This window comes from Calypte anna, chromosome 1, assembly GCF_003957555.1.
Source record: "Calypte anna isolate BGI_N300 chromosome 1, bCalAnn1_v1.p, whole genome shotgun sequence".
Classification (NCBI taxonomy): domain Eukaryota; kingdom Metazoa; phylum Chordata; class Aves; order Apodiformes; family Trochilidae; genus Calypte; species Calypte anna.
Window position 1 is genome coordinate 188,261,042 of NC_044244.1, and position 15,065 is coordinate 188,276,106.

A 15,065-nucleotide genomic window follows, 5' to 3' on the forward strand; every position below is an offset into this window, starting at 1 on the left:
AATCAAACTATTAACTTATCTACGCCTCTCACACCCTTTCAGTAAAATGGGAAACCACATAAATGTTGTACATCAAAGAGCTTCCTTCATTAAAATGTGAAAAATAATTTGTGTACTTTAGATGAAAGGTGCTCTGGGACTGTGAAGTATTCTGGCAAATTTAATTAAATCCCAGTTATTCTCTCATAAAAAAAGCTTTTGGGGGAAAAAAAAAGTTATTAAAAATTTAACTGGTTCACAGTTAGGGTTTGGTCTTTTTGTTGCAAAATCTTTACCTTATAAATTGAATCAGTGGTAAGAAGAAAAAATCTTTTAATGACCTCTGAATAAAGTTACACTTCCAGAACACAAATTCACAGTAAAAGTTTCAAATTAGGAGGAAAAATCTCCAAATAATTATCCATATCATTCATTATGGCTGCAATGAACTAAAATCAGAAATTAATTTTCTATGCAAACATCAGTAAAACTGAAAAACCAAAGGTTTCAATCATGAAAGATGGGCAGATCTATCCATTACTTTGGGGAAGCAGAGAGCTATTGAAACTACATACAAACATTACTCTCAGGCCAATGTAAATACTTCTTCATAATTGTTCCTAACACAAATTAAAGCAGGAAAGTTTCTTTTCATTCCTTACAGTCGCTAGGGTGATTATTCATCAGTGTTAATGGCTATGAGCTCAGCTTTGTAACTCAAAACCAATTTTCACTGGCAAAAGAAGCCACCCAGCTCAAGCCAGACCCACGCCTCAACACCCCCCTCACACCAGAGCCTCACACCTCTCCAGTCAATCATCTTGGAGAACTGGCACTTGTACATGTAGTGAGCACATTTTGCTCAACTCCAAGATGAAAATATCATCAAAGTGACTGAAAAGCATCTCCTAAGAGAAGTAGCTTCAGGATGCCTCGCTCTTGAGGGGTGGTGGTGGTACTCAGAATGTCATCAGTGGGCAACGGCTGCAAGGTTAACACAAAGATGGGTACAGAGGAATTGTTTGGTTGTTATGGTCAAGACAGACATCAGAGAGCAAAGAAATCAACATCTGCATCTAGCTGGAGAGGGAGGTAAGCTCTACAGAATGTCTTGATGTCCCCAGTCATTTAAATGGGGGATGTGCTGGAGGGCACTACAGCTCCCTGCAGACACAAGCTCCCTGTTTGCTTTCTCATTGCCCCAGCACTGAGAGCACAGAGGATACCAAGCACAATCCTATTTCTTCTCACACTTCCCATTCCCAAGGTGCATTGATTGCAGCAACAACTGACTGAGCAGCAGGCACACACCGCCAGCAGGACTCATCTGACCTCCTTTCACCAGCTGGAGTAGCACTGACCTCACCTTAGCTGAGCATTTTCATGCCCAACTTATGTGAGACATTTAACTAGGGAAGTGAAGCCATATGAGATGAACACTGCCCCATACTATGTGTCCAACTTAATCCTTATATCACCTACTCACATTATCAGGGTGGGCAGCTCAGGGCCCAGTGCAGTTTCCCACCCCATGTCCCTGCCTTGTGCTCTGCAAAATGGGAGACACAGGACCTGCCAAGATGTCCTCGAAACATCCTCAGAAAAAGGAAAATATGTGATAAACTCCTAACCACAACTGAATGGATCTACTCCTTTTTTGTTAGCTGTGAACAAAATTAACATGTCATTGCCAGTGGACAACTTAACTGTGAGAAATATAAAAGCATTTTAGTGTGAACGTCTAATGCAAACTAATAGTGTGGTGAAAACTCCCTCCTCATCACATACACTCTGTTTGGCTTTCTCTCACTTATTTCTTCCTGGCAACACTTCAATGCTAATAAGACACCATAAGTGTATAAAATGTAGTAAAGTTGTTTACATTAAACAGCAGACTACAGATAAAAGGAATCTGCTCCGTGAGCTGTAGAAGGTCATCTATTTTCAGGTAAACACATACATATGGATACAAAGATATCTGACAGTCAAAAGATTTTAAAATTTTATTTTATTTTTACCTTACTGGCAAATTCCAAACAAGTTCCAAGATCTGAGCACTGAAAATAGTTGAACAGCCTTAATATATGACACAATTTTTTAGCAATGAGAGCAATGAAAGGTTGGAAGAGAGTTCTAAGCAAGTGCCTAATTCACCATTATTTGTAGCAGCTGAACTGCAAAACAATTTGTAAGAAGCACTCTTTAATCCAGCTTCCAAGGTAAATGCTGGAGCCTGCCCATGTACTGAAGCAGGGGAAGAGAAATACGGACTTATATTTTTTATCAGCTCAATGTTACTACCTGTCTCTGCTTCAAATCAGCCCCCAAAATTCCTGAGTTATTCTGTTTTGTTCTACTGCTCCCTAAAAAGATACACAGCCTGCTGCAAGGGTCTGACAGCAGGACGCATCCATGATTTTATTGGCCACTGGAGATTCCTCTCTCTTGGACTTGTTTCAGGAAAGGATTAGGCAGTACACCAAAGTGGCTTCACATAATCTTAGACACAGTTGAAACATCCTCTTCTATACATCCCAGGAGGACACTGCCCTCCATTGCTCGTATTGCCCTCCGCATGCTCATAAGCTTGCAGTTTTGCATTAACAACATCACTTCTCAACGCCCCTGGGCTTCCATTGGTGCCTTAGGAGAGCTAAAATGGATTTTTTTCCAGTTTCCCCTCAACTGTGAATTGCTCACATGGGGAAGCAGATCATGGTCTGAAGTGATGCCAATATAAAGCTACTGCTCAGATGTTCAGTTTTGAACACCAGACTCTGAAAGTCAGTTTTCCTCCAGTATCACCTAACTACCTTGTGACTTGGTCCCATCACTGGTACTTTGGGCATAAGCTCTCTTCAGGAGCACCTGAGTATGATTTAATGGACAATGATGCACAGGGTAATTTCAGGATGACTTCTGGACTTATATGCTGAGGGAGAGAAAAACAGAACACTTGATAATATAAAATACTCTTTGCAATAAATCTCAAGAGTGATAAAGGTGACAGGACATACTGACAACACACTCCCTTATAAATAAATAAATTACTTGGAGATTGAGATCAGGAGCATTCTGAATAATAAAGGAGATTCTCTATACATTTTCCAAACAAGGGAAAATATGCAAATTACAGCTAGCTATAAGAACTGCACACCATGAGCTCTTTTATGGCGTATAAAGCTAACAGCTAAAAAACTGGAATGGGAAGTTCTGCATGACTGGTCTCACTTAAGAAACTCTGAAATTATGTCAAAATTACAATAAGGACCCTTCAAAGCAGATATTTGGTAAGATGATATATTGTCTTAGAGTTCATATTATTAAATAAAAAATAACCAAATTTACTCCAGTGAAACCAAGACAAACCTTGTTCCTTTACTATTTTGCAACTAAAACCAATGGGGAAATTATAAACACACAGACACAGAATTTATGAAAAAAATCTTGGTTTTCCACCACAACTAATTTTAAAGAGAAAAATGTTAACAATTAATTTCTTAAAACTGGAAATCAGAAATCATAGAATCATCTGGGTTGGAAAGGACCTCTGAGATCAAGTCCAACCCTTGATCCACTACCACTGTGGTTACCAGACAATGGAACTGAGTGCCTTATCAGCCTCGTTTTAAAAACATCCAGGGACAGAGAATCCACCACCTCCCTGGGCAGCCCATTTCAATGTCTGATCACCTTCTCTGTAAAGAATTTTTTCCTAATATCCAACCTAACTATCCCCTGGCAGAGCTTAAGTCCATGCCCTCTTGTCTTACTGGTAGCTACTTGGAAGAAGAGACTGACCCCCCCCCCCCCGGCTCCAAACTCCTTTCAGGGAGTTGTAGAGAGTGATGAGGTCTCCCCTGAGCCTCCTCTTCTCCAAACTGAACACCCCCTCAGCCCTTCCTCACAGGACTTGTGCTGGATCCCTTCAAAGCCTCCTTGCTCTTCTCTGGACCTGCTCCAGCACCTCAATCTCCTTCCTGAACTGAGGGGCCCAGAACTGGACACAGTACTCGAGGTGTGGCCTCACCAGGACTGAGTACAGGGGCAGAATCCCTTCCCTGGACCTGCTGGCCACGCTGTTCCTGATACAGGCCAGGATGCCATTGGCCTTCTTGGCCACCTGGGCACACTGCTGGCTCATGTTCATCTTCCTGTCAATCCAAACTCCCAGGTCACTTTCTGCCTGGCTGCTCTCCAGCCACTGAAGGAATTAAAGGAAATGAAGGAAAGTTTGTCCTATTAAAAGTTGCCCAAGATAACTCACATTACAATGATAATGCAGTACTGCAGACTTGAAAACAGATGCTCCTAGGAATGCTTTATTCATGCTTGACACAGATACAGGATGAAAGATGAGATTTTGGCCACGACCATGTCCTGTGATCTGTCTGGCACACTCCTTCCCAGAGAGTGCTCAGGAGAGCCATGATGGACAGGCTGAGGACCAACAATCTCCAGTCCTAAGTGGCTGCTGCAAGTGCATCCCCATTTCCTGAGCCACCTCCCAGCAACACCCACTGTCACTTCTCTTATTTTATAGGCCAAAGTTACTTTGAAAACTGATTTTAGAAGCCTGGGATAATTAAGTAGCTCTGAAAGACTGGCTCTGGGCAATGAAATTTACCTACACTCACCAGGAAAATGAAGAACATCTGTAATGCTATTGCCTCAGAACTCTACAATTAATTCATTTCTTCCAATGAGTCTGCCCAGATTTACCCACTAGATTCTACATGCTTTCATGAAATTAAATGAACAAGAAAAGAAAAATCATGTACCAGAAACCATTTTCTTTTTTACTTTACTTTGTTTCAAGGAAATGCTAGCAATGGTCTGACATAAATATTTATAAGACCCCTCAAACTGTAATAAAGGAAAATATCCTTCAACTTTCATATACAATAACCAAAAACTATTTTAGAAGATGGTTACAAGATGCAAGGAGTCTGAAGCAATAAATTTTTTTACTTCTGCCAAAGATTTAACAGTGCAGTCAGGTCTGGTTTATTGTAAACTGTGTCATCTGGTGTTTCTAGTTTCCATTATTAGTTGTTCGAAGCCATGATTAGGGTCTTCCAACAGCAACTGGCTTCTTTCTAGATTCTAGCCCAAGTTTGCCAGGAATTCATATCACTCTTGAAGTACCTTAAAAGGTATCAAAATAGAAGATCAGATTGCTATCTTTGGCACCATAAAGAAATCCATGGAGTCTGTATTAATTTGAACTTCACTTCCATTTAACAGTATCTTCAAGATTTCTGTGTGGTGAAAGACAGGCTTGGCTTATTCATTTGAATTTTAGGGCTGAAAGCATCTAAAGATAACAAGTTAATAGGGTCATCTCCAGCTTGCTTTCTTTTCAGAGGGCCTCTACAGGGGTGGAATTTAGTGCCAGCTAATGCCTAAATTTAAAGACTCAATGAAAATCAGAGAACTCAGACTCCTGAATAACCTTAGGAAATTAAGTAAGAAACTTTTGAAAGTATTGCTTAAGTCCATGCTTATGGGCTTCGCAAGAACATTAGAACCCCTAAGCATTTCATTAATACCACTATTTTATCTCTGTGCTCAATTTCAATGGGACTTAAGAAAATGTTTCAATCCTTCCCTGAGAAGTAGCAAAAACTTACTGCTTCAGTTTGCCTGCCTATGCAGTGGAGTTAGTAATTCCTAGCATCCTGGGGCACTGCCACAGCAACTCCAATCAAGCCTACAGAATTCACTGCAGCAGAAGATGCTGAGTGTGTCTGGTCTTTCTGCTCCTCAAGAACTATTGCTACTGCTATTACTAGTATATCCACAGGCAGTGTAGAGGTAAATATAGAAACTCCTTGAGTGCCAGGCTGTGGCACAGTAGTAGAAACACATGCCAGACAGACTAAAAAGTGGAGCTTGAGTTAAAAATGCTGTTTAGCTTAACCACAAACCATTAAAGCAATTAAAAAATAAGAAGAAAGACATCAGCATTTAGGCTGGGACTGATCTCATCTAATTCAACCTTTCAGTAAGTCTGGAAGTCTCCCTAGTTGACCAAGTCTGCACTGCAGCCAGAGAAACAGCATTGGTAGATGGTATTCAGTCACCCACAGTACACAGTATCAGATATCCATATGCATTTGTCTGACTCATATATTGGGTCTGGATGAAATGGAGTTAATTTTCCCCACAGCAGCCCTCAGAGTGCTCTGCTTTGTAATGGTAGCTACAAAGTTATTATCTGTTAGAACTATGGCTATGATGAAAACTCAGAACACACTGTCATCCCACAAAAAAAGGATCTCTACTCATTTTGTGTTACAATCTGGAAATACAGAGGGGTTGTTACACAATTGTCCTCTTAGGAACTGCAATTAGAAGACTGACAAGGAGTGTGGAGGGACACGCGAGGCCGGAAGCAGTAACAGACATGACAAAATGGCTCAAGCTTCTCCATAGCCCCTGAGCTCCATAAGGGGAAGGTTACTACCCACGTTTGCAAGTAAGATCAAAGCATCAAATCTTGATGACATTCTATACATAGAAAAGACAGTGAGATGCTCTGCTAGTGCTGTATTTTCAGAAAATGAAAAATATAGCATAGCTCTCATCCCCCATGCTCTTAAAATCCTTCTTTCCACAACGTATTTCTAGAAGAGCATCAATGTGTGGGTTACATGTTGAGAAACAGTTCCTTGAAATTAGGCTAAAAACATCAATACAGTAGAAGGCAGTCATTACAAATTACCTCATATGTAAACCTGATAGAATATATTCTTGTTTAAAGCTGTGTACAATTACCAGGGATGGGTTATATCTGACCAAAGGAAGGCACGTGCTGTAGACCTCAACCTCTGAGCTAGTCATACAAGGATCATCACACATTTTTAGGGCATAATTCACTGCACTTGTTTCATTATTTTATGTGTTTCTTAGTTGCCCATTTCTCTCTGTTGACTATGAGGAAGGCCTGCAGCAACACGTTCTGACTATAGATGACTCTATTACAGCTTGGAGTCTAAGAGAATATGAGAAGGATACAAAAAAGTGGCTTTTTTAACAGAAGACAGAAGGAGAAGGAGAATCCATAAATGGCCCTCAGCACAGGGATCTTGAGTGGCCAGCTTGTGACTTTTTTACCACCAGTCACAAGATCTAAACCTCCACTGGTGCAGCTTGAGGCCATTTCCTGTCATTGTACCTCTCACAATTTGGGAGAAGAGACCAGTCCTTACCTCACTACAACCTCCCTTCAGCTAGTTGCAGACAGCAATAAGGACTCTCTTGAGCCTCCTCTTCTCCAAACTGAACAGCCCCAGATCTCTCAGATGTACCTCAGAAGACTTGTGCTTTAGACCCTCCATCCAGTTTTTTTCTCTTTTGGACATGCTCCAGCACCTCAGTGTCCTTTTTGTACCAAGGAGCCCAAAACTAAATGCAGGATTTGAGACGTGGCTTCACCAGTACTGAGTACAGAGACATGATCACTTCCCTTCTCCTGCTGGCCACACTATTTCTGATGCAGGCCAGGATGCTGTTGGCCTTCTTGGCCACCTGGACACACTGCTGGTTCATATTCAGGTTCAGTTGGGTGTCAACCAATACCCCTGTGTGCTATTCTCAAGGATGCACCTCTATACAGCAGTATACATCTACAATAAAACAAGAATAAAACTATCATGCCAACAAGCGTGTGACAGGCAGCATGGTGTGGTGTGGATCCACCAGGCAGAGCAGCTGCTTCTCAGTTACCTCTGGACCATTTCCCCTCCTCAGTATTGCTGTGCCTCAGGAGCACAGGCAGATTGCATTCAGCCCATGGGGTGATACCATTAAGAAGGAATAAAGGAGAAGAATAAAGATAATGCACTCAAGCAGAATTTTGCTAACAGCACAGACCTGCTTGGAGTCCAGCCTGCTCACATATATGGATGAATTTGGCCCACTTTATATCCTAATGATTATAATGGATACTGCAGTCTCCTTTTCATTAAGGCAGCAGCCAAAAATATTGATTTGTTGTACTTTGCACTCCTGCTTACCTTCACAAATTTCAGGAGAGACGGTGCATAAGCCAATAGAGTTGGTCAGTTTAAAAGTGACAAATTAACTCCACTGGAAGTAAATAAACAGCTATCTCACTGTAAATTAATTCAATATGTGACTTGAGCACTTTTCTACAGCTAGAAAGCTGATTCATCATTCAGTGGCATTTAAGTTACCACCAGTTCAATAGCAGAATATTAATGTTGTGCCCTATTTGACACAGCAGGTTGAATTCTGCTCTCGGGTGACAAAACCATGACTCAAAGAGTAACTTTTGAACCTCCAAGCCCTGTTCTCCACATCACCCTGCTTGCAGCTATGCACCTGAGCGTTCTCTGAGTTGGCTTCCAAAAAGCTTAAGTTGTACTGAACACCTGGTGAAAACAGAAGAATAATCCAAAATTCTTTCATGTGCTGTGTTATCAAGTGTCTTCTGGAACAGCTTAGTGAAACAACACAGGTAACTTCATTTTGATGAAAATACTCATGAAAGAGTGAAAGACAGAGAGATGTTTTCAACTTTCTACTATTCAGGGGGGTTGTGAGATCCCCTCCCCACACACCTCACCAAACTAGATTTCGTTTCTAGAAGGAAACTAAGTACGTTTACTGTGGAATGTTGAGTACAATTCTCAATCATGTAAAAACATGATTTATGATCTACTGAACAGGGGCCCTAACTTATTATAGGCTATGACCTATAATAGTCTAGGCACAGAGTAAAAAACATGGGTAATTTATTACTGACTGACAGGCACTAACTTACTCTCCCTACCAATACCTTTCAGATCAATAAAGGTAGAATCCTGAGATTTGCAGACCAACACTGCAGCACTGGGACCAATCTCCCACTGCATTATGAAGAACCTGTTTATCTGAAGCTGATGGAACTCAATAAGCAGGTAAGTCAACATTTTTCAAATGGAACTGAAATTCATGTTCCATAGCCTAAATAATGTTGCCCAAACACCTTAAAATGCTATCAGCACTGTAGGATATGTAAGTTCTTCATGCATCTGGAAATCAGAACAGGTGCCACCTTGACTTCCAACACTCAAGTCTGATGCTTCTGGACACAAGGTTTTGACTGTATCATCTGTGCACAGCTGCAGCAGAGAGACTATAGCACAAATGGAATAAAAATATTTTTCACTGCTTATGTTCAGACATGATCCACAGCATTTGCAATGTCATCTGTTATTCATAATGCTCAGCTTAGAAAGCTGACATTTGATTACACAGTTTGAATTTGCCAAAACATACATTTAAATCTTATGTTTTAATACCACATTCTCAATTAAAAGCTTTAGAAAAAGACATACAAAGTCTGCTTAAACCACAGTAAACCCACAGACCTAATATATTCAATATAATTTCTGAAACTGTTGACTAATATTTCCTAATTTCCTCACTACTTCTGTACCACAGCTGCACCATTACCCGCAACAGCTATCAGATGTTTGAAAAGCCAGTTTGTTAAATGTTTTACCAGATAGCCTTTTATACTTAGTATTCTCCACATTTTCCAATAGGGTGCAATGGTAGTGAAGGTCAACATCTTAAAAAACTTAACATTTAACATCAATATTCATAATATTACCACCACCAAAGGAAAGTGAGCACAGTTGGTTTGCAGTTAAGCATCTTTCCCTGTATGTCCACCTTCACACATACCTGCCAACCGTGCCACAAGAAAGCAGATTATACAGAATGGCCTATCATCCCACACTACTAAGTCCCAAGAAAAATTACTCCAACAATCAGAACAAGACCACAAATAGGTTTTAGGATGAAATAAATTCTTGTTTCATGCTCCTTATTTCCTTTCATTGAGTTCACCACTGTGTTCAAGGTCACGAGTGTTGTTACTCTGGGAAGATGACCTGAGTAATCTACAGTGATCAACAGACAATACAGTGGCTGTAAGCAAGTCATTCCATAACCATCACTGCTTTCTAAATGGAGCTATCACATAGCTGCTGAAAAAGAACGTGTGTTATTCCACATGCACAGAGTGATGAATGTAACCATGTCAGTGCTGTACCTGAAAAAATCTTATTTATAATTTTATCTTGCCTACTACTAAGAACTGAATTTCTTGTTAAGGTAGAAAATAATTATTCCTAAATCTCACTTTTGCGAAAACCCTACAATGGGAAGTTAGGACCAAAACTCACCAGTTTCTTCATCTATGCTGAATCTCCCCAGGCCGCTGCCGTCCCTGATGGAATACTGGATCTCTCCATCCCTTCCAGAGTCCTCATCTCGAGCAACAACTTGCAGAACACTTGTACCAACGCGGGAGTTTTCCTTCACAGATCCAATGACAGCAAAGTCAGGAAAATAAGGGGTATAGAGATTTTCATTAACATCCACCACTTCAACTTCCACAAAAGAAACAGAAGAGAGAGAAACCGGGCGCCCTTTGTCCTTTGCACGCACAGTGAGGTTGTAGAACTGCTGCTTCTCATAATCCAGTTCCTTGTTCAAGCGGATGGCGCCGCTCGCTTTGTCGATCTCAAAGCGCCCGTTGTAATCGTTCACCAGCGAGTAACGCACTTGGCCTCCCAAGCCCAGATCTGGGTCATGGGTTTCCAACCAAGCGATGACAGTGCCAACTGGAAGGTCCTCGAGGACTTTCACACTGTAGCTGGATGGTATAAAGGCTGGAGAGCAATCATTGACATCATCCAAAAAAACCCTCAGAGGCACAACAGAAAACTGCTGGTGGCCACTCTCTGCTTTGTCCCTAGCCTCAATCTTCAGTGTGTAGTTTGCTTTTGATTCCCGGTCTAATTGATCAGCCACATACACCATTCCTGTGGAACTGTTGACAGCAAATTGCTGGGTGTCTGTCAGTACTGAGTAAGTCACTTCACCATTAGATCCCAAGTCTTTATCTCTGGCTTCTACCTGGATAATTTCTGTACCAAGACTTGTACTTTCTAAAATATTAACTGAGTAACTATCCTGTAAAAAAACAGGCTTGTTATCATTTGCATCCTCCACAGTGACAGTCAACAGTCTCCACGCAGATTTCTGTGGATTACCTAGATCATAAACTGTAATATTAAGGAGATAAAGCTCTGTTTTTTCACGGTCTAAGGGCATAAGAACATTAAGTACCCCTGTATCCATGTCAATGTTGAAACAACTGTCTACATTACCGTCAGAAATTGTATAAAGTACTCTTCCATTAAAGCCTGAATCTCCATCATAGGCTTCTATCCTCAGGATGCTGGCACCAACTGGCAGATCCTCTGAAACCTTCACATCAGTAGGGAAGGATTTGTCAAAATGTGGTGCCTGTCTATTCACTGAATAAAAGTCAAGAAAACCATCTTCCAAATTCAGCTTCACATTTGCTTTTGCTTTTTTGAGTAACTTTTCTGCTAGCTTCTGAGCAACTCTAGTTTCTCTACAGCTAAAGGTCTTTGAAGATACTTTCCCATGAACTACTGAAATGTTAACAAACATAGCATCAGCAAAGTTTTCTCCATCAGTTGCTGTTATCTTAAGGCCAAAATTGCTGTTCTTTATGCCAGAATTAATTAGAGATTTTTTAAGTTGCAGGACACCAGAGTCAGGATTTAAATAAAAAATGCCAAGTTCATTTCCAGAGATTATTTTATACTTCACAAGCTCTAACTCATCTATGTCTATTGCAGAAACAGCAGTGATGTGACCACCAACAGGAAAATCAGAAGAAATCACTCCCTGACACGCCACTTTTTCAAAGAGAGGTTTGTTATCATTGACATTGCCTATGTATATGGTGACATTCACCTCACTTTCATGGCGGTAGGGAGAACCCCAGTCAGAAGCTCTCACAATGAACCTGTAACTTTCTGGTGAGGACTCAAAATCCAGTTCTTCAGATGTGCTGATTATACCAGTAAACTGGTTTATTGTAAAAGGTAGTGAGTTCAGACTGGCAATGCTGTATGTAATGTATCCATTTTCTCCCCTGTCTTCATCAACTGCTGAAACTGCCAAAACACTGGACCCCACGGGGACACTTTCATTGATGAATGAGCTGTAGGAGGGCTGTTGGAATTCTGGAGTGTGATCATTGGCATCTTCTAATCTGACAGTAACTTGTGCTTTTAAATCATCACCTTTGTTTGTATATACTTCTAATTTGTAGAGGTCCTTCTCAATGATTTTCAAAGGACGAGCGGTAATAATAAGGCCTGTGTTGGGATTGATCTTAAAATACTCAGCTTCCTCACTTGGAGATATTCTATACTCCACACCCTGTGGCTCAGGCATCAGCTTAACTACAGCAACCACCACACCAGGAGGTGAAAATTCACTGATCAAAACATCATATGCTTCATTTTCAAACTTCATGGGGATACTTTCCTTCTTGGGACTAGCAATGTGGACCAGTTTGACTGCAGAAAATTTTTGAGGAGATCCTTTGTCCTTTGCTTGCAGAGTCAGGTTATAACCATATGGGAAGCTGTCCCAATCAATAGGCTTTCTTTCTTTGATTTTATACTCGTTCATCCATTTACCTTCTTTAGTCAGAAAGAACTGTTCTAATGGATCTCCAGCTACAATAGAAACAGATTCTATTTCTCCATTGGCTCCTTCATCTAGGTCATCAATGTTAACAACTGCATAGGTAGGCTCCTTGTCTGATGGGAAGGGAACATGGGTTACTACAGTTATTGTTGGGGCATGTTCATTTATACGTTCAATGTGAACATAAAGCTTGGCAGTGCTGCTTATGCCATTGTTTCCATAAAGCTTCATCCCACGGTCTACAGCCAAAATCTCAAGATCATACCTGTTTTTCTCATCATAGTTTAACCGACCACTTAAGGAGATGACACCACTTGTAGGATGAACTGAGAAGAGATCAACTTTGTTTTTGAAGTAATAATAAAACTCACCATTGGACCCAATGTCCGCATCTGTTGCGGTCACCTGTGCAATGCTAGTCCTTAGAGGAGTGCTTTCTGCTATTGTGACAGAGTATGTGGTGGGTGAAAACAAAGGTCTTAAGTCATTCATATCCAAAACCTGGATGTTCACTTTTGTCCATGCTTCCAAGTCCTCTCCTCTGACAGACCCTTTCACCATCAATAAATAATTGTCCTGGATTTCTCTGTTCAATATAGCAGAATTCCCACCTTTAGTCCTTATTCTTAGGAAGCAAAAGTCAGCAATGATGACTTCCTCTGCTTTAAAAAAGCCCTCATCATCACCAGACACTATCTTGTACTTGATATCCCATGAAAGGTCAGCCAAGGTAATGCCCATCCTCGTTTGACTGTTGACATAGGTCCTGGCTGCAGAATTCTCATACACCGTGGCATTGTAAGTGGAATGTGTAAAGTGAAAGCCAAGTGGGATAGTCCCCTGAACCACCTGGCAAACAGAGGCCAGGAGCTTGACAATCAGGAGGGCAAAGCATGACGGAGGTGGCCACGAGCCTGACCAGCGGCCCATATTCACTTCCATCACATCATCCTTTCACCCTGTGACAGAGAGAGAGAATGAAAAAGAGTTGGTCAAGAGACAAAAAACTGTACTCTGAAGTGATATGTCAAAATTACTTACTACATTTCTAATTAAAAAACAAATATAAGTAACAACTAGTCACTATATATATATAACAAAACAGAAAGTGAGAGCACAATACACACACACAAGCACAGCCCTTTTTGATTGAATTTTTATGTGTGTGTGTGTAACATCCCTGCATGCACACATACCTGCATGCACCTTGAGTACTGTGTGCAGTTTTGGGCACCACAGTATAGGAAGGACACTGAGGTGCTGTAGAGGGTGCACAGAAGGGCAACTAGGCTGAGTGAGGGTCTGGAGAACAGGTCTTATGAAGAGAGGATGAATGAACTGGGGCTGTTCATCTTGGAGAGGAGGAGGTTGAGGGGAGACCTCATTGCTCTCTACATCTACCTGAAAGGAGCCTGTAGTGGGGCAGGTATTGGCCTCTTCTCCCTTGTAACCAAAGACAAGACAAGAGGAAATGCAGTCAAGTTGCTCCAAGGAAGGTTCAGATTAGATATTAGAAAAAATTTCTTCATTGAAAGAGTAGTGAAGCATTTGAAACAGATGCCCAGGGAGGTGGGTAGAGTCATCATCCCTGGCGGTATTAAAAAAATGGGTGCATATGGCACTTTGGGAGATGATTTAGTGGTTAAGGTGGTGTAGGACTCAATGATCTTGCATGTCCTTTCCGACTGTGATGATTCTATATACATAAATATGTATCTATATGCATATACACATTTTTAAATATAAAAAAACCCCTATGAGACCCTACCATATTTATACACATGTGCACACGGTCCAGAACAATAATCACAGTGAAAAAATTGAAAATAAGACACAGACCTTTGGGTACTTTTAATATAAGAGGATGAACCACATACAGAAATTGGTATTTTTTTATTAACCAGTAGCTTCAACTAAGCTTAAACTTGTTGCTTTTTAAAGCATATTAAAAAACTCATTTTTAGTCCCAGTGTTTGGACAGGAGATAGGATTTTTCTTTATGTATGTAGCACTGTGACAGTCAGATGCTACCAGTTGTTTTTTTATGGACAGCTAGGAAAGATCCCATGGTGATGAAATCTGGGCGAACAAATGGTACATAAAAATCACTATCTAACCATTACTTTAACTAGAGATACCTTCAGAAAAATCAAAATTTATTCTAGCTAATTAAATGCAATTGTATAAACATACTCAGACATACACATAACCAGAGACTGAGAACAGACAAAATGCAACAAAGGAAATAACCTGCCTCAATAAAGCTCCCAGGTAAAGACTCAAGTTAGGAAAAGGCACAGCTGAGATGGCCCACAGGACTTCACTTTTTCATATTTACCACAATGTATCTGTAATTAGGATCACTTTTCACTAAATACAGTGAGTAACATGCTCTAAATGAGGCCACATTTTTTCCTGTATGTCCAATAAATGCTCCATCTGCTGAGTATGGCTGCCCTCCCAACCTATGAAAGGTGAAAACCCCTCTCCAATCCACTGCCTGTCCTGTTGCCAGCGGGTAACTCCCACCA

General features: G+C 40.8%; 1 protein-coding gene across 2 annotated transcripts in view; it reads right to left on the reverse strand.

Moving 5' to 3' along the window:
• FAT3 (FAT atypical cadherin 3) overlaps positions 1–15,065 on the reverse strand; it is a 403,937-nt gene that overhangs the window by 300,427 nt on the left and 88,445 nt on the right. For both annotated transcript variants that reach the window (XM_030449568.1, XM_030449576.1), the window contains exon 2: positions 10,182–13,493. In XM_030449568.1, the coding sequence (XP_030305428.1) occupies positions 10,182–13,476 (3,295 nt within the window). In that variant the 5' untranslated portion in view covers positions 13,477–13,493. The remainder of the gene's footprint in view (positions 1–10,181; positions 13,494–15,065) is intronic.